This window comes from Perca flavescens, chromosome 22 (assembly GCF_004354835.1).
Source record: "Perca flavescens isolate YP-PL-M2 chromosome 22, PFLA_1.0, whole genome shotgun sequence".
Lineage (NCBI taxonomy): Eukaryota > Metazoa > Chordata > Actinopteri > Perciformes > Percidae > Perca > Perca flavescens.
Window position 1 is genome coordinate 18853555 of NC_041352.1, and position 23708 is coordinate 18877262.

General features: G+C 39.8%; 3 protein-coding genes across 9 annotated transcripts in view; 2 read left to right on the plus strand and 1 right to left on the minus strand.

Annotated features, from left to right (window-relative positions):
• The window catches only part of abcf2b (ATP-binding cassette, sub-family F (GCN20), member 2b), a 10043-nt gene extending 8119 nt beyond the window's left edge, over positions 1-1924 (plus strand). Inside the window, exons 10-15 of the mRNA XM_028569640.1 lie at positions 72-161; positions 257-367; positions 452-514; positions 750-878; positions 979-1182; positions 1344-1924. Coding sequence (XP_028425441.1) covers positions 72-161; positions 257-367; positions 452-514; positions 750-878; positions 979-1182; positions 1344-1460 — 714 coding nt within the window. The 3' untranslated portion in view covers positions 1461-1924. The remainder of the gene's footprint in view (positions 1-71; positions 162-256; positions 368-451; positions 515-749; positions 879-978; positions 1183-1343) is intronic.
• Positions 1925-1927: 3 nt separating this feature from the next.
• On the minus strand, positions 1928-10457 carry si:ch73-173p19.1 (uncharacterized). Its single transcript, XM_028569634.1, has 17 exons — positions 10297-10457; positions 9226-9332; positions 8949-9088; positions 8605-8765; positions 8346-8504; positions 7795-8245; positions 7336-7437; positions 6544-6634; positions 5927-6150; positions 5571-5813; positions 5340-5438; positions 4934-5127; positions 4635-4809; positions 4369-4525; positions 4121-4274; positions 3453-3564; positions 1928-3351 (listed from the first exon to the last, which is right to left on the minus strand). The coding sequence occupies exons 1-17, from the start codon at positions 10315-10317 to the stop codon at positions 3176-3178; spliced, it is 2766 nt and encodes a 921-aa protein (XP_028425435.1). The 5' UTR covers positions 10318-10457; the 3' UTR covers positions 1928-3175.
• A 2920-nt stretch (positions 10458-13377) lies between these two features.
• Positions 13378-23708, plus strand: part of slc4a2b (solute carrier family 4 member 2b) — a 42977-nt gene continuing 32646 nt past the window's right edge. For 3 of the 7 annotated variants that reach the window (XM_028568962.1, XM_028568963.1, XM_028568958.1), the window contains exons 1-2: positions 18937-19050; positions 22305-22383. The gene's annotated coding sequence lies outside the window, so the exon portion shown is untranslated. Of the gene's footprint in view, positions 13647-18935; positions 19051-22173; positions 22384-23708 lie in introns of those variants that run through there. The other 4 variants (XM_028568960.1, XM_028568964.1, XM_028568965.1 and 1 more) reach the window with 4 other exon arrangements.

Sequence of the window (23708 nt, forward strand, 5' to 3'; positions counted from 1 at the left end):
TGACACACTTTGAGAAAATGAGGCCAGTGGTATATTGTTATGGTACTAATACCTGCCTCTGTCTCCCACAGACTCTGTCATTTTGTTTTCCTCCCTGTGGGAAGATTCCTCCTCCTGTTATCATGGTTCAGAACGTGAGCTTCAAGTACAGTGACAACACCGTGAGTACAGTTAAGATTACAGCATGGACAAAGCTTTTTTCACTGATGTATAGAGTCATATGTTAGTCTCTCTCATCTGTTAATGTGTCCTATAGCCACACATATATAGAAACCTGGAGTTTGGTATTGACTTGGATACGCGAGTGGCTCTGGTGGGGCCCAATGGAGCAGGAAAGTCCACACTGCTGAAGCTGCTGATGGGAGAGGTAGGTCCAGTAGTATTTCTCCATTATCCTGTAACAACCTGCAGTTGTCAAATATTCAAGTTAATTCTCCTTTTCTCTTCGTAGCTCCTTCCCACTGATGGCATGATCCGCAAACATTCTCACGTCAAGATTGGCAGATATCACCAGGTAAAACACTGAGCCAGTTGACCGTACCTCAATACACTTGCATGTTTCAAAAATACTAAGAACACCCCTTTAACAACCAGAGAACATAACCATGATCTTAAAAGGCAACAATTGATTCAGGGCAAAAACCATGCTATGCTAGACCTGGGGGAGACCTTTTCATAGAAAGTATATTCATATACAAGTACATTTACTGTAAAACTAAATGTCTCCTTTGTATCTACCTATGTTACAGCATCTGACAGAGCAGCTGGAACTGGACCTGTCTCCTTTGGAGTACATGCTGAAGTGTTTCCCCGATATCAAAGAAAAAGAGGAGATGAGGAAGATCATTGGTCGCTACGGGCTGACGGGAAAACAGCAGGTAGGTCTGGGATACTCCTCCAGATAATAGGAAATTAATTTTCTTGTGCTCTGTCTTTGTCTCAAACTGTCTCTAAATGTAAACCTGAAATTTCTTCCAGGTCAGTCCGATCAGGAACTTGTCAGATGGTCAAAAGTGCCGAGTGTGTTTTGCCTGGCTCGCCTCACAGAACCCTCACATGCTGTTCCTTGACGAGCCCACTAATCACCTGGATATCGAGACTATTGATGCATTGGGCGACGCCATCAACGAGTTTGATGGTGGCATGATGCTAGTTAGCCACGACTTCAGGCTAATTCAACAGGTGTGTGTGTGTGTGTGTGTGTGTGTATGTTTGTTTATATATTTTATTTATTGGGTTCATTTAACCTTTGGTTGGAAATGGTGCTGTTAATCAGAGGATTTAACTTTTAACCAGTTGTAGCGAGCACCATTTATAATCTATATAATTTTATTTTTCACCAGGTGGCTCAGGAAATCTGGGTGTGTGAGAATCAAACCATCACAAAATGGAAGAGGGACATCCTGGCATACAAGGAGCACTTGAAATCAAAGATCGAGAAGCAAGCGCATGACATCTAAAAAACTAAGCCACTCCTTTATCTTGCATCATGGATTTGACCTGCACGCTCCTGAGGGGATGAGCAGAGTTTACATTGAAGGAAATGTCATAACTAGAACTGAAACAATCTCTTATGCATCTTAATGGACACGTCTCGTACATGTTGTACTGTATTTCCATCTTGGTTTGAAAGAGCTGCACCTGACCCTATTTCTCCCTCCCCCCTTTCCCTCACCTCAGACTGCACTCTGATTGGCTGATTCACAAAGCATCTCAGTGCATTTTGGAACGCATTCCATTGTGCTGTCTTCATAGAAAACTTTAATTTTTCCAAATGTTCTGTTTTATCCCAACATGTATTCAGCAGCTTTTAGGTCATATTTTATGATATTTAAAAGTTTTTGTTTGTGTAAAAGAGCAGTTCTGCCTTATAATGTAAATGCAATAAAGGTTTGTCTGAATAAACAGAACATTAAAAACAGCATCATTGATTCAGAATACTTTAATTTTACACTTCATGAATACAGTGCTCATATCCAAAAACCAAAAGCCTTTAGGGAAAATAAACTATTTTACATCTCTGTAAACAAGAGGACAAAACTTGGAAGTGATTAAAAGAAGTTGCTTTGGATTCTGGCTTGTGAGCCCCATGGCTGCATAGATCCTACCTCCTCTTACAGCCACGACACTGTATACAGCTCTTCCATGGAACTAAACCATGGCAAAACTTAACTCCTAAATATGACTGCATTTTGCTGCCACCATGAAATGTTAGTTTCTCAATTCTCTTAACAAGATCCTTAATCTTGAGACATTTCTCGTTAAACTTTTTAAACCAACTAAACTCACATTTCTCGTTAAATTAGTTTTATAACATTTTATTAAAATGAGAAACTAAGCAAATATTGTCATGGCCACAATACTATAGCATTCAGATGTTAACAGGGACTTTTTAGGAATTTAAAGCCAATCGTAAACGAGCTGATATCTCGTATGCAGTCAAGGTAACTGTATATTTTTATATCCTCTGCAGTAGTGTTTGCATGTACTGTACAATGAATAGGGCTAAATATTCAAGCTAACAGAAAATGAACATTGGACCCAATTCTTATAAACATCAGGAGGTTGACGTGAACTCAGCGAGTAAATCACTGTTCAAAATATTCAAATAAATCCAAAATGACATGAATATAACTCAAGATTCAATGTCACTTTTAATAGGTGATAGGATGATTACTGGAAGAGAAACTGCCTTCACATCCTTCAAAATAAATTATTCAACCATATTTAGGTTTTCATTTAATTAGTCATTACTGTCTGAAAATACAAACGGTGTTATGTTACATTTCCAACATTTAGTTTTGTTCCTGTCTGTCGCCTCAAAAAGTGCCAACCTATAAGGCTGCACATAAAGCTTTAAAGTTTGTCAGGTGGATTTTTTCCAGAGACAAAGGGCTGCAGTGTGTATGCAAGTCAATGCAGATTGATTCTATATATGTAAATGTTAATGGCCTAGTTTTTAAATACCAGGCTCTCGTTTAAGGTTTCAACTTGGTAACGTGCGTGATTGACAGATTAGTGGCACTAGCTGCAGTAGAAACAGTGCAAATAGGAGTGTTTCAGTTTTTTTTAGAGTATCCCGATGACAGCATGTTTCAGGGGCTAAAAGGGGACCGCAGCAGTCAGAAACATGCTTAGGTACAGTATGCGCGGACCAACTGAAGGTTATCGATGCTCACTGGGCTTCCCACTCCTCATCCGAGACCTCGTCAGGAGGAATGCTGCGGGTGTTGCTGGCCCGAATGCTGCTGATGTTAGTCAAAGAGAGAAGGTTCGCAATACCCATCAGACTCACACCGGTGCCATCCAGGTTCACCTGGGCCAGATGCATGTGTTTCAAGAACTTTATACCTGAGGAAAAATGCAAAGAGATTGTTCACTACGTAAGAAAAGATTACACTTGTGTTTTGTGCTCGAGTCAGGTGAAGTCAGGGCCGCGAGTTTGACCTTACCGTGGTCTGTGATCCGTGTGCGGCTGAGATTAAGCTTCACAAGTTGATTGCAGCGGATCAGACCTCTCCTTACTACTGTGTCTCCCACCTGAGTGCTGGCTAACCCCAACACCTAAAAACAGGAAAAAAAAAAAAAAAAAAAAACACGATAACAAAATATGCATATAAAATAAGACAATTTCAGATACCATAACTTTTTTTCAGCAATACAGGAAGATGTTTGCATTGAGACTAAATACTAATTAACCTGTCTGCAAATATAGACCCAATGGAAAAGAAGACCAGCTTTTATTTATCAAACAAGGAGAAATTCACATTAAAGTCCTTAATATCACAATTAGCTCCAAAGTAGCTGTTTTGTGACCAGCCCTGACCCCAAAACTCCATAAAAGCTGGAAAGAAATCTTTCTTCAAAAGTCAATGTATTATCAAATCCTCTTTACTAATACCAAAACAGTATACTGCATAGCAGAGTGCTGTATATAGAATGATTTTATCTGCAGAGCTAGGAACACATTAACCAGTGTGAAATGTGACGTACGTTAACCAATGTTTATTAAAACTACGGGTTAAAATGACAGGGCAGCACACGTTAATGTATCTACCATTTCAACTTAGACTAAGCTTGTGCCACACAAGTGAAAAGAAATGTTGCCAGTAAAAATCACCTGGAGGTGCGGCAGACAGCTGATGAGTTCGGCCACTCCTCGGCTGGTCACTGCTGTTCGGTCCAAACAGAGCTCCTGCAGGTCCTGCAGGCCACGCAGAGAGGGGAGCCCTGCATCTGTCACTTGTGTGTTGCTAAGTGACAGCTTCTTCAACCTACATAAAAGTACATACAATACGTCGGTCAATATCCTACTGAAACAACGGTTACAATGGCCTGCGTGTGTTGTACAGTAGAAATGGGAATGACCTGGTCATGATGGAGAGCTGGCTGACTCCCTGGTCTGTGACGTGTGTGTAGTCAGTCAGGTCCAGCTCTAAGAGCTGAGACTGTCTAGAGAGGAATGACAACCCGCTGTCTGTCACTGCGTGGCGTCCAGGGAGGGTCAGGTGAGTCAACTTTAGACCTGGAAGGAAAGTAGAAGCCCCTTCAAGAGTTTGATTCACCACAGACCTGAACCATTGTGCTTCACTCCGTCTGTTTGTATGTTTTAATGCTCCTTTCCATTTACGAACCTGAGATGATCTGCAGGGCGTGGTTACCATCCGCTTCGGGGATTCCCGCCAAACTCAGGGAAGTCAGGGCAGGATGGGTGGCCAGGTGCTCTAGAGAGCTTTCAGTCACACCTGTCCCATCCAGGTTAAGAGTCTGCAGGCTGGACAGCTCTGCCAAAGCAGACACATCCCTGACCTGGCACAACAACACGCGTCAAGACATAGGAATGTCGTGAGAAAACACTAGAATGATGAATTGTTAAATTACTGGATGTTCTGCGAGTTAACAGACATGATGTTCCCAGTAGAGCTGAAGTAACCTTTGTCTGCTTGATGCTGAGGAGCCGCAGTTGTGGCACACAGGTGGGCAGGACTAAAAGTGTGGCTTCAGTCACAGCCGTCTGGTTCAGGCTGAGCTGAGAGAGACAGCACGGAGCTGACTGGAGATATAGAACCATCCCAGCATCTGTCACTTTGGTGTGGTCCAGGGACAGGAAACACAGGCTCTTCAAACCTTGTAGACACAGAAAGAAGGAAATTGTGACATTGCAAAAATCATTGAGGCAAAACCCATTTAGCAGTAAACAAGTAATTAACACAGATCAACTTATGTTGGGATATGGCGTTCTTGCACGTAATTGCCTATGAAGTGGTGTTACATAATCTATTATCCCCTCTAATAACAATCTGAGCCTTGTTCACATGACAGATTGTAGAAAGCCTAACCTGTGATATGCTGCAGACAGGAGTCAGTCAGTTTGCTACAGGAGGCCAGGTTCAGGTACTGGAGTTTGACCAGGCTGGACAGGATTGACAGCCCAGTGTCTGGAAAGAACCCATTTTGGAGATGAAAATGAAATTGCTAGCAGACATTGACCAAACACATTGCAGAAGTTAACACAGCAAAATTGATTTCTGAAAAAAAAAAAAACTCCATCCTGAGATGAAATTCTATACCAGTGATGAGAGGTGAGTTGACCAGACTCAGATGCTTCAGTGCTGTGAAGGCCCGTAACTGCCGCAGGAGCTCGTTGGTGGAGTAAGGGTAGCAGTTTAGAACAAACTTCTGCAATGGGCAGCCGAAGAAGAGCTCCATGGTGCGTGGACGTAGGAGCCTTTCACGGGACATGTGGTTCAGCAGAAGCTCTGCTAGCTCCGGGGTGAGGCATGCCAGACTGCTGATGTACTGCATGCTGGGAGCTGAGGGAGGAGAGACGCAGGGCCAACAATTATAGTGAGTAAACAAAGCAATGAGACATTTCCTGGGAAATCCAAAAGGGTCTTACATGTGAATATTCTACACTGTCTCTTACCAGTCATGAGGTGGACAGTTGCGCGGGTTGCCAAGGCACATAGGGACGACACGCTGGGTGCCCTGAAGGGTTTTTTAGGGGGTGATGGTTGTCCCTGGGAGGCAGGGGGGTCTTCTTGCTGCGCAGCTCTTTGAAGGCGCTCCACTGCAGCCAGACCTGCAGCTCCAGGTGCCTCCTGACCTCCCGCATCCTCAGGCTCTGCCGGGTCGTCTTCTGGAGCCTCCCTGCACCACACAAACACAACTGTCTTTTACACAGGGCATCTCCACAGTCCCTCCAAAATGCCCGCCAAATTGGTCTATATTTCTTTCCCTAATTTCTTGTTTTCAGTTACCAAAGGTTCTCATGTAAAACTGAATCACAGGAAATTGAACTGTAAACACTTTAAGACTATAATCAATATTCTTTGTCTACCTGCCTGTCTAATAATGACTCTAACCGTCTAACAAGGCATTGCTGTAAGAGACCATAGGGCACCTTCAGAATCATTATAACCAGCTGCAAAACACTTTAAAATCAATTGTAGTCCAGCGGAACATATTGCAACAATCAATCAATCAATTTACATGCATTACAGTTCTTACATTATATTAGCGCCATTCTGTCTACACACCCACCTGAGTCGATTGCCTTGCTCTGGCCAGTGGTGCCTGCGCTCAAATTCTCCACGAAATCTATTCTCTGGAAAGAAAGGCAGCCGTGGCATTCCTGTGAAAAATAGTCACCAAATGTAAAATATCACCAAGCTGAAACCCAAAGTAGTCACTGACATCACAACCAGCCATATTAAGTATTTGTCAAGTCCTACTGTCTTTACAATGAAGAAGAAAAAAAAAAAAAAAGTTGCATTTTTACATCCCACACCTCTAATCAACATCTTTTGTTTCTGGATCTTTGATTCTCCTCTCACTAGCTTCAACTGGGATTGAGCTCTTTTCACTCTCTGGTCTGGTACACATTTAGAATACTACATCACAACCACATGCTCTGAAAGACTGAATATGATTGGCTGACCAGCTGTAAGCCCTTGGGGAACTCAGTTCTCACTGGTGAGCAGTTCTGACCCTGTGTCCTATATGTTTGACAAAAAGGGGCATTCACCTACATATTTCCTAATCCTAATCTTTATTACATATGACACACAGGGCAGTTGGTCAAATGTCCTGTACACTGGAAAATGTATGTAATATACAGTACGAAACTGAAATGAAAAGCTACTCTAACAGCTGAAAGTCAGAGGCCAGGGTCATCTGTTTTTTGGCATGGGGGAACGAAAAGGTTTACGTGGATGAATAAATGGAGACACGTGGAGGCGGGAAGAGGGGAGAAGAGAGGGGGTAAAGCAAGCAAAAGGTACGTCGAAGGAGGGCTGTGGTGTCTGCTACAACCCCAGACACAGGGAGCAGTACCGTTAAGCATGTAAGGTGGTTCTTCCTCTTCTCCTTGTTCCTCATCAACCTCTATGCCAGCAGCTTCCTCGGCCTGACCAGGAACCAACCTCTGGCCTCGGCCTGTTGAACAGCACCAAGAATGTCATCTAAGGACTGAACAGCTATTTAAAAATGTTTAAATAATGTTCAACATTCACTTCCAAAGTAGAGCTGCAAAGTGGAGCAGCTAATTCGGAAGTAAAAAATCTGTTACCTTTCTCCATAGACAAAGTAAGACAATTCACAGTTGGAGTATTTTTCACAGCTTGGATTAACAGAACCAGGTGCTCCATCCATTGCAACTCTCTAAATAATGTGTATAGGCTACTACCGTACAATCATAAAACTGTATACAACAAACAAGTTTTAATGCTTAAAATGTGCTTGTAAATTTATAATACGTACAAAGTTTTTTTTTACATAGTTATTAATACCTACCCCAGAAGTGAGATGGCCCGGACAGGGAAGGACCAACTCCAGGTATCCCTGCGTAATTCACAGCCTCTTCCCACAGCTGGTTGGGTAGTGGAGGAGGTAGAACAAGGTCCTGTCCTCCCGCTCCCTCCTGGACAGGGATATGTGGCTGAGGAGCCACATCACAAGGAGACGGCTCATTCTGTACTGCTGATGGTGGATCTGCAGGACTCGGTGGATCCTGAGGCGTCTCTGGAGGAGTGGTCTGAATACACAGCGCAGCGTTGGGTGTGAGGCCAAGAGAGTGCAGTGAACAAGCGAGCTCTGCCTCCCCGAAGCGTTTCCGTGGAAAACCCTGGAGGAGAGAAAAGGAGGCTAGGGAGGGGTGACGTCCGGTGATGTGCTCCACGACACTGCGAAGAGGAGCATCAGCTGGGAAGCGTTCACGCATGGACTCGCCGGACGGGAGCCGAATCTGCAGCAAAAAACATGAGGTTTAAACATCAGCAATTCTGTAATTTGACTTTATCTACGTCAAACATACATCTACATACTAAAAATCTTTATAGCCTCACCATGAGGACGCAGTTGTTATCTACATTAGTCTGAATCTTTCCTCCAAGCTTCTGCCCTTGACCACTAGAAGGAGACGACGCTGTGGCAGCACTGGTCTGGTTCTTCTCCTGCAAGCTCCTCCGATCCTCAGCTATCCGCTTCAACACCAACTCGCGCTCCTGGCAGGCAGAACACACATAAGACAGGATGTTGTGGTCTGAGATTACAAATCGAACACTTGAAAGATTTTGTAAAGTTTTTCTTTTCAGCACTGCTGACCTGTTTCTTTTGTTTTCTCTCTGCTTTGGCCTCCTGAGCACCACGTTGTCTCTGCTGCTCTTCAAAGTCACTCTTGTCCTGTTTGATGCGGGACTCGACTGGTAGTGGGTCCGGGGACAGGGTGCCTGACTGTGATGGTCTCAGGACCAATGAAGGGGACGCTGTTTACGTAAATAAAATAAAAAATATTTTGAACCCTAAACTATTAATTTCTTTAAGACTTATTGAAAACTTCAATGACATGATTACAAAGAAATACAGTATATTACAATGGTGAATTAAACGTATATATGACCCTCTATCCTTCAAAGCAAACTCAGTCTTTAGCAAACTACTTGCTATACCTCTGCTGTCAGAAGGAGATGTTTGTGTCTCTGAAGTGCTTGCTGCCTCTTTGGGTGGGTTGAAAGCAGAAAATGCTGTCTCAGCTGGCTGTGATGACTGCTTGACCAACCTGTGCCGTGGATACTGACCCTGCAAGAGCCTGTCACCATAGGAGAGAGGGATGTACAAGTAATTTACCCAAAAGAGTGGTCTTTTTCAGACAATGAAAGGAAATTAAAATGAGCATTTAATGAATGCTAATTATTTAAGTTTAAGAAAAGAGTTGGAACAACTCACCACTCAGCCGCGTCTGACACAGAAAAATGCCCCGCCTGAACAGCTGCCTGGATCTGTTCCTCTGAGAACCCCATCTCACTGAGGATGAGGAATAACTCCCCAATAGTCTGCAAAACAAGCAAATCAAATGCATGTCAAAAACGCATGTAAATACGTTGACCTCTGTATTTGTTTTTTCCTTATCACAGTGATGCACAAACAAAGGCTATAGTGGGGTACAGTTTGTCTGGCTCCCGATCAATAAATTAGCGGTTGTTGTTGTTGTTCATTTTGTTATTTTTATTTAACAAATCAGCTTAGCGTGGAGTAAATCAACCTTTGCTGCCAAGGTGCCCTTGAGCAAGGCACGAACCTCAAATTCCTCTGGGCACCATCCTGTAAGGCAGCCCCCTAGCTCTGACATCTCTCCATACAAGCACTTTGGATCAACTATGCTGTGTGTAAGGTGCTAGGCTATATAAATACAGTTGATCATGCATGTGTATGGGTCCTGTTTGTGCATGTGTGTGGAGAGTGAAAAAAATGTATTTGGAATTAATTAATTAATTAGTTATAATAAAGTATGCACTAATATTATTATTATTAAAGGTGTAAGACTTCATGAAGGCTTTACATAGGTGTTGGTGAGAATGTTGAATAGTTGCCTTTAAACTTAACCCATATGCATGCATCCATAACTATTAACTGTGTTTTAACGTGGACTAGCTAGCTACACCATATTTATTTTTCTTTGTTTGTCATTCATTTAATCTGACTGGTGCGCATTCTAAACTCTCCAATTCTAAGTTAATATTTGTTCGCAAAGTTTTTAGCTGTTAGTTAGCCTCTGTTCGGTTAAATGCATTAATTCACAGTAAATTCGCCGATTTTAAACTAACCAACCGATGAGAAGCTAAGCTATGTTGTTATGTCTATGGTACAGTGATGGCTGTCATCAACAAACAACATTAGCATGGCGGCTAACAGTTAGAAAGCTGAGGGAAAACGATGGCGAGGCTAAAGCTAAAGCAGCTAGCAAGCTAATATTTGTGCAATGTCATGTCAAACGCAGCTCGGTAATTTGCAGCTTACCGGAGGGGCAGCGGAACTCATGATGTCGTTATAACATTAATGGCTGAAAATCAAAGTGAAGCTAATATTAACTAGCAACTTTGTTGACTTCCTGGTTGGGTCTGCAGCGCCTCCAGCTAGCAACACTACCGAGCCCGTTGACTGAATATCAACAAGCAACCAGCCTATCAACATTCCGGAGGGCCGAGTTTTTTTTTTTATTTCTTTTTTTTTTTATTGACAACAACATACAAAACTCTCGTTGGGGAAAAGGATATACATGCGTATATACAATACAAATGTTGTCTATGTACAATAAATAATTACCTGAGCAAAGAAACAAAGAAACAAAGAAAAAAACAAAATCAAAAAGGAGAGAGCTACTTTAAGATACAAGTCAAAAGCAAAAAGGCTAAAGAAAATAAAATTAACATTTAGAGCAGCAAGGAGAGATTAATCAAAACAGTCGTTTCCTAGATATGTCATTACACATTTTTCTTGCAATTTTACTTGATCTGATCTTTTTCAGTGAGGAAAAGAACAGTCTAAAATAATTTAAGAACATTTCTAGGCTACTGCAATGAATATGATATGTACCCATAAGAATAATCATATTGACTAAATCTGATACTGACTATATTATCCATATAAAAGAGGATGTGTGACACAGTGAGAGTAGGGATATTATGAATCTTAAGTGACGGAGAACCGAGGGTTTCTCCACTGAGGCAGCGGTGCACAAATCCAGTCTACCTCTCAATGATTGGCAAACCCAAATCCCAACCGCCGCCCTGACTTAATTTAATCCTATGACTAAACATAATCATGTAGGCCTAATCTGTGGATATTGCTTTTATGAAAGTAAAAATTAACGTTATAATTTCCCAAACAGGCGATTTAGTCAGATTATTGTACAATTAAACCACATGTAGATTTAAATTAGATTAATTCTGAAATGAGAAAGAAAGAAAAAAAAAGAAAGAATTTGCATGATAATTATACTAAAAATTATATTTAACAGGTGAAACCCCTGGATTCAGTAGCAGCAAACCACCAGTAGGGGTCACTCTTACTCTGTTTATATCTCATTGAATTAGCTACAGTCTATGGTTTACATCGACGTGACCTTTGCATCATGCATTCTGCATATCATTAGCAAAACGGTATACAAAAACTTTAGTGTTCTTGACAACTAGGTCTTTGATTCTACCTGACTAAAAAAGAGTTTGGTCAAATGATTTGGTCAAAAAATGTGGTAAAAAGACAATGTGTGAATCCAACTGACTTTTGATTATACCTTCTTCAATACCACTACATAAAAGGTATTACTACCACTACTGCTGTACATGAATAGTAGCCTAGGTGATACTATTTGTGTTAAATGTCATCAAGTGAGATATGGTTATCATAAACTTGCTACTGAACAAAGTAGCCTACGATGGGAAGTTAAGTATCTGAACAACTGTAAATAATGTTTTACATTTATAAATTTAGGTTGCAAAATTCAGATGTTCACTGATTTTCTTTGTCAGAATACTACCTGTTCCTAAGTGTGTGTGTGTGTGTGTGTATTTGTGTGTTAATTTTTTACAAGTTGTGGTGGGGACAAAAAGCAGGACACTATTTACTTGGTCTTTGTTCAAATACAAGACAACAGGCAGTCAGTGAAGGCAAGAAAGCAAAACAGGCAGAGATCATTAGCAGATAATGATATTATAGAGTAAACAAGGGCTGGACCACTATGGCTATTCTAGCACAATAGCTGATCTGACACTGGCAAAGGGTGTGAGTTAAGACTCCTTTATACTTGGTGACTCATTCGGGTAAATGAGGGGCAGGTGTGCAAGCACGTGATTGTCCGTTGACTACAGAGCAGCAGGAAGAGTTAAGGGCTGGCAAGCATAAATAAGGACCAGAGAATATAAACAAATATGATGATAAATTATGCTGAATCAATAACAATGTGGTAAGTTGATGAGACATAGTAATTTAGGAATATGCACGATATAAGCACAACACTGACAAAAAGGTCTTCAAGATCAGGTAAAGTGGGACCTACACGAATACTGTGTTTTATTGGTACATGCTCTTAAACACATTCATTCCATTACTAAAAACCAGATAATAATAAGCCTGGAGCTTTTGGGGGGCTATTGGCTAGCTCGTAATTGCTGATATGTAATGATCATAAACTAGCAGTGGTGAACTTTATTCTTGTACCTAAAAACAGGAAATTGGGAAAAAAAAAAAACTGTGATCATTCACATGGTCTTCAGTAGAAAATGATAAAAGATGTTCCCAGTTCTCAAAGTTGTTCTGTGGACATCTTGCTCAAAAGTTGAAACTGAAAGTTTTGTTATTTAATGACAACTGGGCAAAGTCCATCAGGTGAAGAGCGTGTGATAGTCTGATACAATCAAAAGCTTCATGGCAAGTAGCCTATTAAATGGATCTTTTTGAATGTTTTGTCAACACATTGTTGTATTAATAGGGCCTATTTTTATTTAACTGAGAATTTATTTTATGTTGATGATGGTGATGAAACATTGTCAGTTATCCAGAAAGAGTAAATTAAGCTTTCCTTGAATAACTAATTACATTCCAATGGCTACTTGAGTAGGTTAAACTTACACAGTATATTTATACAGATATACAAATAATCACGTTTTCAGTACGTTAACAAATAATGACAAATAAAATAATATTTAATCATAAGCATCATAACGGTATGACGCCCTCCTCAGGCTTTCATCAGAAATATGAATCATCATTTACGCAGGCGCAGCTACTTGAGTCTGGAGGAAATAGCGACAAGTTGTCGAAATGAAACCGTTTAACCGGAATTTGATTAATGTTGGCTTCAAAATAATGGCGTTCAGGTGGCGTTAATAAGAAGTCAATAACAGAATAATGCTGTCATGTGATGTTTTTGTATCTTTTATTTATCATCGTCCTTGGATATTATATTACATTTTTGCCGTGTTAAATGTACGCATTTGCTTTTCTCTTCACAAAAGGTTTTGTTTTGAATCCTCTACCGGAAATGTAAGTGTTTTAATTGTTGGTTGAATTGATGCCGGTTGAGCAAGTGTTTGAGAGAGAGTTGGTTTGAGGTGACTATGCAGACCGGTGAATTAATAAGCCTCAGTGTGTGAGTCGTTGTAAGCCTCAGAAGGATTTCGCTTTGTGAAAACACATTTTTGCTTTGAACTATCGTTGTTTTGATGGTCAAGACCTGGGTCTTGACTGTTGACTTATTTTCCTGTGAAGAAAGGCGGCATTGACAGGCCAACTGCCACACATGCATGCAAGTGTCCGCTGCTGGTGCTGTTGGTGGATGACTTCGCTTTGTTCCTCGGCTTGTTACACAGGTAATAGAGGATGGAAAGTCCTGTTAATGTGCTATAGGCTTTGTAGTTTTGTCGTGGCTTAATCCTCCTCCCAGACTGGTGGATAGTAAATGATAATGTTAGAGCCGAGGAGTTCCTCATCCTATCAAGCTAGCGGTCACTCCTCCTACATTGTAAAAATGTGATGGTCATGTTAAAGAGTTGGCTAGTCCACATTTTGCTTGTGTCTTTTTGAACTGAACAAGGCTTTTCAACAAGGCAGTGTGGAGACAGCGTAATTCATTCATCATTTATTTAGTCATTTCACACTGGTACAGCAGCAGCACGTCTTCTGTTTCTCAGGTCATTGGGTGACATCATTATAAAGATAGGTCATTGGCTAGTTAAATATGAATTATTATATAAATCAAAGAAAAATAACTTCTCACATTTGAGGAGCAGATATGCCAATTATCACAATTGTTTTAAATTAATTTTGTCAATTTAATAATTGATTAATCTGCAAATTGTTTCAGCAAAAGATGAAATCTATCTCAATATAACCCATGGATTCTCATTAGGAAATCCCATGTTTCATTCCATTGACCTCCAATTGAGGTTTTTGTTCTGTGCTTCTATTGTACCATAGATTTGAACATGAAAGTGGAGCACACTAATGAGGGAGCATAATATAGCATTATGCTACAAAAATGTCCACATAATGACAAATGGCTACAGCAACTCACAAAAGCCACTGGGCTTTCGTGAGTTGTTGTAGTTGTTGTAGCCACAAATACCTTGCTGTGAAAGTTCTTTATTTTAGTTTTAGTATTTAATGTATAGGCCTAATGGTATAAAACAGGCAACTCATCTCATTTGTGAAACGGCAACCAGCAAATATTCAGTGTTTTTATGGCTGTGTGCTTTTTTACAGCAGACATTTTGACATGTCAAACACAAGTGAAACTAATAGCATTAATTGCTGCAGTAAAATTATTACTGGAACTGAGCCATGGTTTGTGTTATTAGTTCCATCTGTGCTTTTCCTGCTGTGAGTCAAAATTGCTGCTTTGAAAAAGGTCTATACAGTATAAATCTGAGAAATGAGTGCTCGTATGCTAGTTATCAAGATTCATGTGAACAGGATTATTGAGACAGCCATATGACATGTAAAGTACAGGATGGACAGAGTTTTGACAGAGAAGAAAAAGAGAACTGGTATTGCTAATAAAGGATACATGTCTGTCAAATCCATAATATAATTAAGCATATCTTGCTCTCAAATTCAGTGTCAATATAGAGACTTATATTACATTGTGTGTAAAAACAGTTGAGGCAAAAAATCAACTTGCATTTTTCATTTGCACAACAGAAATTAATGAGGAAATTTAACTTTGCTCCTTCTGTTACTGTGTAAGGATGTCAGGCTGATTCCTGCATTACCCTGTTGGGGTCCTCCTAACTATCAATTATGACTGGCTCGCTCTACGTTTTCACGGCTTGGTTCTATACTCGATTCTGATTGGTCGATCACAGCATTCTACGGTCTGCTATTTCTGTATAACAGACCGTTGCTATGGACAGAGTTCTGATCATAGTCTCTGGCAAACCATTTTTAAATCAATGAATATGTTTTTGATATGAATATTCAGAGTCGTATGGAGCTGATATCACTGATCAGCAGATCACAAAGGGAGAGAGAGGGTGAAGGAAACTGTGATCGCTAACAGCGCTAATGACAACAGTGCATTAGTCAGCTCCATCTGTGTTTCCTCTATGTTGATTTTGTAGTGGCGGCCCACCATGGCAAAATTTCTGCCACCACGGTATCAGAAATAGGGCTGTACAAAAAATGTAGTTGCGGTTGCCTTTTAAATTATCCTGCCGACATAATGCACCGCTCACATTGCAATTCAACACAAAGTAGAACTATTCAGAGGTTATTTGGCCCGTCCAGTTTAACTCCATATACTGTTGTGTTGATGTAGTTTATTGTCAAAATGTTCGCTTTCTTCCGAGTCGACAATTAAATTAACAGCTCCACCAAAAACGTCACCGCAGTGGGTCCGTTCTAAGTCTAGACCTGTTGTAGATGTTAATAAATAATAAAATAAATATAATAATAATATATATATTTATATATATATATATATATATATATATATATATATATATATATATATATATAAATAAAATAAATAATATTTGTTTGCGTTGCAGCAAAGTGTCAGTTCCGTTTCATACGTAAAACATTTGCCGGCGGGGTGGAGGTTGACTTGCCCCCACTGCTAAAAATAAATCCTAAAGGAAAAACACTGTCCATGGTTAGCTCTACTCACTGGGGCGACCTGGCTTCCGTCAGAGAGCAATGCTCACCAACGGTAAAGTTAACCGTCCCGACCGGGACTCAGGCGTTATCAGAGGGTAACCTCTGTATGAGTAGCCATGTAATAAGCGGGATAATGTATAGCGAGCTGGTCGTTATTCAGTATGAGCACAAATATTGATTTGAAAATGATTTTTATTGATTTAAAAATGGTCTGACAGAGTCTTTGATCAGAATTCCATCCATGGAGACGTTCTGTTATACTTAGCAACGGTCTGTTATACAGAAATAACAGACCTTAGAATGCTGTGATTAACCATTCAGAATTGAGTATTCATCCAAGCTGTGTAATAATAAATAAGGGAAAATGTAAAGCGACCTGGTAATTTTTGCATCTTGCATCATGCTGAAGGGGTTCAATTTTTGCAATGATGATGCTTAATAATTCGCTCTACATTATCCCGCTCCCGAAGGTTTTGTTATTTAATGAGCATTGTTGGAGGCACATGACATGAGGCCTAAGATTTTCATTGTCAACAACCATTTCTGTTATTGTTGTGCACAAGATCAATAAAGAACCTGGAACCTTGGACAATAGCGGAATCTGAACAGGTTTGTCTATGGTGAATCTGACTTTGTTCAGTCTGCACTCTCAAATTCCAGAGCAACCGTTCGGCTTCCTTTTTGTCGTGTAATCCTGCGTGGTGCTTGAACACATCAGATACATCCATCTTATCTGTGTGATCACAGTCTCAGCTTGTATTTGTTTTCCTTCGCCTCAGTGGAATATGTCAAACAGACTTATTGTTAACTGATTTGTGACAACAATGGTGTGTTTTGCTGGAGAAAAAATGTCTAAGCACAAACAGTTGAGCAGAGTGTCTCTACATTCTTGTCGTGGATTGCTTGGTCATGCAGAAGACAAGGAAAGGAAAAGAGGTTGATAAAAAGCTTCTTCTTTTTTTTTATCATGGCCTCTTGGCTCTTCATGTTTATTTTACCTTCCCCTCTGCAGATAAACAGACCCAGCATTTTGTTAAACACATCAGGCCTAAAAATCATAAGTCTTAAGCTAAACCAAACACTGTTATTACACTGTTTACTATTACAAATTGTGGATTCACATCATTTGCTCGCTTGGCTGTTGCTCTTCTCGAGTCTACTAAATTGCATGTAATTGCTATTTAGCACTTGAGCAGTACACCTTGGGACGTGCATAATTTGGGCTACCATCCTTTAACATTAAACCCCATTAAGCTTTCTGGACTTTGTAGTCACTTTTGCAGCATTATACACTACACTGCAAAATACATAGTCAGACATCCTTGCCCCTCTCTGTTTCCCAGAAAATTGATAAATGGCTGATTTGTATTTGAACGTAGTATGAGATTTTAAGCCTTTGTTTTAGCTCTGGGAGCCCTGGAGATTATTCCTTTCTCATGAGAGCAAATACAGTTATTGCAAGTGCACCGGGTCAAAGCTCCACAATTACCATGTTTCTGTGAGAATCTGGCTTTATCTTTTGTCCAGCTGGTGCAACCTGAGCAGCCTGGATGCAGTTTTGGCAGGAAGTACCACACCCTAACACTTGAGCTGAATAGGACCAGTAGCTCATGACTGTAAAAAAAAGTTCTTACTGTCCAGTGGAGGGTTCTGTTTTGTCCATTTGGCAGCACTGTTGTGTAATGCATATACAGTAGGCTTGGGCCAACTATTTAGTATTCCCCTTCTATTTTTTTTTTTTTTTTTTTGGATAGATGTATAATTCCTTTCGGTGATATACCATGAAATTGTAAACCCTCTGCAGACATGATTATTTATCAAAGTTTACAGGAATAAAAGCATTACAACAAATATCAGTACAGTCTCTGTGCCAATTTAGTGTTTTAATTACGGTTTTAATTACAGTCTAACGGATGGGATTTATTAGGCTGATACCGCAATTGATATTTGGGCCTTAAAAGCTGCACAAATCAATATCTTTAAATTATGAATGTATCACATGGCTTTGTGTAATGTGAGAGACGGGGCTCATTGTGATACACCCACAGACTATTACCTCACTTTGCAGTTCCCCGCAGCTCGAGAGCAATTTACTGTTTTGGTTCAGCCTTACCACTGAAAATGACTTTCATATGTCCAGAATACACTGATATACGTCTCTAAGTCAGCTGATAGGTCCGGATTTACTTTTTGTACACTTTCATTAGTTTACTGCAAACATGACAAATTATTGATTTATTGTCTTTTATGAATTAATGTTGAGAGGTGACACTAAAGTAGAATATTTTACATCCAACCCTCAAAAAAAATGGGAATTCAGAATAAACAAAATGTGACGCTTGAATTTGGCCTGATGTTGCACTATGCTTGATATGTTACATTAGTCTTAGTGGACTTGTATAGTTCTTTGAACTATTGTTTCCTTCTTGAGCATAAACCTTTTATATTCTAAGTTACTGATACAGCTTGTTACTCCGAGCTTAAGGACATTTTGAGTCAGCAGGCAGTAAGACATTTTCCACATGACATTTATTTCCATTTCACAATGTCTATTGACCTCCTACAATACACACTAACCCTCTTCAAGGTATAAAAATACTTGGGTGGTGATGGTTTTTTCTGTTCTGGAGTAGAGGACAATGGGCAGGCATTTTATAAACTGCCAGTATTTAGTTGCCTCTTCAATCCCTCTTCACCCCAAAGACAGGTGCTGTCTTAGCTGTAAGCACAGCCGCCGCTCACTAAAGCCTCTGACGGGACACCGAGTGAGATAAAGATGGGTATACATTGCCTCAGTGCAGCTGTTAGCTATGTGAGACTTGAAGTGTTCCAGTGATTGTGTGCACATAACTTAGCACAGTCATGATGAGGTGCTGGACCCTGCCAAAGTGAGTGAAGTTAGTGTGGCTGGGCTGTGAAGAGCAGAGCAGGGAGGTAGAGACGTCTGCATGTTGAAAGAGGAGCTTGATGGGCACAGTCTTCAACATAAACCAATGCCAAATCCCCATAGAGATCCACAAACAGGGCAGCTATCAGTGGTATACAGCTACACCGAGGTTGGTATTTGCATCACCAAGCTGCACAGGAGAGCGGGGGAGAGCACTAAGCAGTGTTCTGGTGAGTTTCTGTCAAGTCAAGTTTTTAGCTTCACAGTTTTTGCTTGTAATTGTCACTGTTAACATGCTACACAGTTCTCATTAATAAGAATACATAAGTAAAAAGTAAGCTTTTGGTCCTGGGTTGACCACTTGAGTGTGTTTTCTTTATGTCTAGAAATATGTCCTAGCAGACTTCTTTTAGACTTGAAGGGAGAGAAGAATAACAGGAAGCTGGAGGGAGAATTTCTGAGTTGTGTTAACCCTTTGTATAAAACCTAGAAAAACTGAAGGCGAGATTTTATTGTGTAATATTTCTTGTTAAACGTTATTTTTATCGGTTTATTTCAGCAGAGAAAACGTGTTTGAAACACAGGGTGGTTTGGATGTATGTCATTGCTTTATTTTACCACATTTAGCCAAAATATTAAACTTAATTTAAAATGTCGCTGCAAGAATGAGGACAATTCTGTGGTTGTGTTTTGTAATTAGCATATCGTCTGTTGGTCATGGTTAAGAAAAAGTTGTCAGTCGACCTTGCACGCATGAAGTCATGACTCTTAATATGGTTGACCACGGTGGATAATGCTATTATTAGCACACTGTTGGGATTGAGGAAAGCCCCAGACTTTGAAGTGGACTTCAATTTTAGCTGCTTGTGGCTTTGACTATGTTTCTTTTCCCCGCAAGACATGCATGTGACTGCACAGTGATCCCTCATCCCTAGGGACAAACAATTATAACTCACACACATTATGGACACACACTCAGGTTCCTCCTGAGGTTGGGTATTTCTTTAGCCCTAAGGCTCATATAAGCTGATGTGGAATGCAGCGCTTGATTATTTGGCGAATGGGTAAGCAACTTGTTTAGATCACAGGACTGTTCTTTGTTCGCTGCAAAACACAATTAATCTGGCGGCTTTTATGACTTTAGGTGGGATTAATTGTATAATAGTGTTGATTTCTCCATGACATTTTTTTTTTCCATTGCCACATTTCCAATACACTAAACCTGTGCCATGCCAAGGTGTAGGCCTATTGTTAGGGAAATTTACCCTAACACTGATGCATATTTGACCAGTACAAGCAGGTAGTCGAGGTGAACAATGAAAAATGATTAAACCTGATGGATATACTTAAAATGCTAATGTGTAGTCATTACCAGTTAATTATTAAGGACATATTAGGCAACATGTCATTGCTTTCCCACTACTTTTATGCACACATAACAAATGAATAAACATCCTGTGCAAATGTATAAACATGCCCAAAAACATGCAGTTCTAGAGTTGATGTGCACCAGTTTTATTTGGAACTTGAAACATACACAATGTCGCTAATCAGTTGTATAATTTATTTCAGAATATCGATTGCTTATTATTACCACATTACAGATGCTCAGAAGCATCTTGGCGACGTTTAAATTCCCTTCATGAGAAGTCAAGTTGCCAATGTTCTAAAGAAAGCCAGGACATAATGACTCACTCCCTGTCTTACAGTCTGTATTGGAATGAAAGCTGTCATTCTTGTATGTGGTTGTTAACCAGGCTTTTGTTGCACTCCCTTTCATGTGCCACCATAAGAAAGTTTCTTTGTAATGCCGAAAGTTTTTCTCTACCAGCTGGTCCCCTATTGTCTTGCAACATGAATTTATGTCACTCTTTAGATTGAGAAAGAAATTGTAATATACCTTATTTCAACATGGGACAAGAAGTGTATAAAGTACTAGGGACCCATACTTGAGTAAAAGTACAAGTGCTCTATCAAAAAAGTGACTTGAGTAGAAGTAGAAGTGCTCTTTAAGCACCACAGTTAAGTAGAAGTACTAAAGTATTCAACATTTTTTGTACTTAAGTATTGCAAGTAGTTTATTTTAAAATGTACTACTCAAGTACTCAAGTACAAGTACTGTGTTATTTAGTTATTAAAGAAAGCAGTCAAAAATTTGAATATATTGTTTATATTATGTCAAATGTTTAGCCAAGGCTGTAGCCAAAGGAATTAACAAATATTAAATATATTATATTAAAAATAACAAATATTAACAGATATTGAAATAAAATGTACAATTATCACATGAACGTAAAATACAGCTTTTTAGTACTTAAGTACAGTAGTGAAGTAGTTCTACTTCATTACTATACAGCTCTGCATGGGACACACTGTGTCTAATGCTCATGTGATAAAGGACCATGCAATGTTTTTGCATGTTTTGGCCCTTGTAACTTCCAACCAATTTTCTTTATGATATTTTAATGCATTTTTAGCCGTGCTTGCGATTTGGCTCTCTGGATGCCAGTGTCGGTTAGTTGTTCAATACATTTGGTCCAGAACGCAATATATCAATAACTATCAGATTGATTGCCATGAAATAGAAACTTTTCTTTTTTGCTACAGGTATTCCAAGTTATTTTCAAAATTTTGTATGTATTTATTTATTTATTTGACAGGGACAATGCACAGCTCCTTAGCTGTACCAGAGTTAGCTATAAGCTAATTTTCATAATTGTACTTCTTTAGGAAGTACAGTCAGGCTGCAAAATGGTGCTTTTTTTTTTGTCCACCAGCCAAATGGCTAGTGAATGTTTAAATTTTACCAGCTACTCATTAGATTAGCATTGTTTTTTTGGCTGGGGAGTGAAGAAAATCTACCTGCCCAACTCCCTGCATATTTTACCAGCATTTGGTTGGTGGATGGTGCTAATTTTGTACCCTTAGTAAAATTCTAAAAAAATATAATAAAGTGAGGAAAATCCCTCTTGAACTGGTCACAATTGGTAGACATTTGCAACGAGTGATGACAAGTTGGAAGTAGACATTGCTTTATTTTTAAGAGGTCGCAAGCCAAACTGGTGGAGAACCAGAACCACTGTTCTAAAACATGCAAATCCCCTACTATGGTTTGTTAAAGACAGATATCGATCATTAGGGTTGACTTTCCACCTCAAGATTAAGGTCAATTTTGTGTGTGTGTGTGTGTGGGGGGGACAGACAGATATATATTTGTGTGTCTGAGCAGCAGCCTCTGACTCAGTGTTGAATGGGTCCTGGAGTCACATGGCTACTTGTCAGCAGGCTGGAGGAGGAAACATAATCCTGAGGAGGAAGGCTGCTGCTATCTTTTTGTGCCTGTTGGTCTGAGAGCTGAGTGCACTCAGCTCGTCGAGAGGCTGAGACCGCACATGATCTTCATGGCTTCACATCTCTAACTCTTGTTTCTTTTGTCTCTCTATCTCTCCCCGCTCTGTTTGTTTTTGCCCTGCACTCTGACCAGCCCCGGGTCTCTCTTTACAGCAAAGTTCAGAATTGCTCTACAATGTCTGCGGTGGCTTCTCTGCTGTGAGCACACAAAGGTACAGTACAATCATTGATTTCTTTTTGTATTTCTTGCCCAGCTGTCATTTTCAAGTTGTCTTATTTGTCAGAATGTCACTTTACATTGCTTGTTGTTTTTCTATTTAATTTATTGTCTGTTACATTATTGCTTATATGGGTTATTACTCAATTAGGTGAACAGAACCAGGTTTAATCAAACTTAACAAGATTATTCTCATTAGGATCTCAGGCGTGAACAACCATAGCATGAACAGCTGTAAACAAATCCTGCACAGGTTATATTGCGGGGGGGAAAAGGCCTTTAAACTAGCCACTTTGTGCCCACTTGAGTTGTAGTAACACAAACATACTCTTACACTCTTAAATCCTAAATTAGAGCCTTTAAAGGCCATGTTTTTGTGAGGGCTCTCCTAAATGCTGTGGTCAAATCAGAATTCATAGCTACACAAAATAGAACTTATTTTCTCGCAAGTGTTTGTCTTTTTGCTTTCTTAAACCACTCTCTGACCCATTTCTGTTTATCACACACTTTTTTCTTTTTAACATCAGATCTTGCATGCGTGTATTCAGTGTGTCAGATAAAACATTAAGGCCACGAATAATCTTCACGTCACTTGAAACACAATAAAAAAAAAAAAATAACATGCGTTTTCTGCTAAAAGGAAGCAAATGAAACCCACTCGGTCTTGTTTTTTTGTAAGCCCAGTTCTCTAATGAAACCTTAAAACCACTTTCCTCCCTGTCATTGTCCTGTTTTTAAAGTACAGGCCTGTGTGCTGGTTGAGGTCTGGACACTGATCAAACTGCTATTTCTGAACAGGCATTTTTATTTGCAGTTTGTGTATTTCATTGAACTGTTCTTTAAATATGCTCTTTTTGATAGAATTTGTAGATCGGCATGCAGTCTGTGGTCGACACTCGCGTTCCAAGCTGCCTGTCTGAAGCCGGGCCCGGCCGGGTGCCCTGGCAGATCACTGGGTTAAGACGCATGTGGGCTTGTGTCGTGAGTTCGAGTCTGGCTCGTAACCTCTGTCCCGTTGTCTGACTGTCTCACCCCGTAATGTCATTTTGAGAAGGCAAAGATTTTTATTTTACATTTTTGTCTATCTTTAACACTGAAGGTCACATGAGATTACAGTGAAAGATTTTAAAGAACAAACAAAAAAATATTTTCGAAATACAGGTTTTGGCATAGAGTGAAAAACTCTTTTGCTCTTTTGGTAGTTGTTTTTGAGATGATTGGTGTGCTGACTCATCACTTCTCTCGGCTCCTAATGTAGATCTCTCCTCGAAATATCAGAGTGTATATAGCTTGTAATAGTTCCTTTCTTTTAGAAAGTCC

Coding starts and splice junctions, on each gene's coding strand:
- si:ch73-173p19.1 (XM_028569634.1), bottom strand. CDS start 10,317: ATGAGTTCCGCTGCCCCTCCG. Junction 6,151..6,543: donor GAGCAAGGCAATCGACTCAG/GTGGGTGTGTAG, acceptor TGTGTGGTGCAG/GGAGGCTCCAGAAGACGACC. Junction 5,128..5,339: donor CTGTCTGCAGCATATCACAG/GTTAGGCTTTCT, acceptor TGTGTCTACAAG/GTTTGAAGAGCCTGTGTTTC.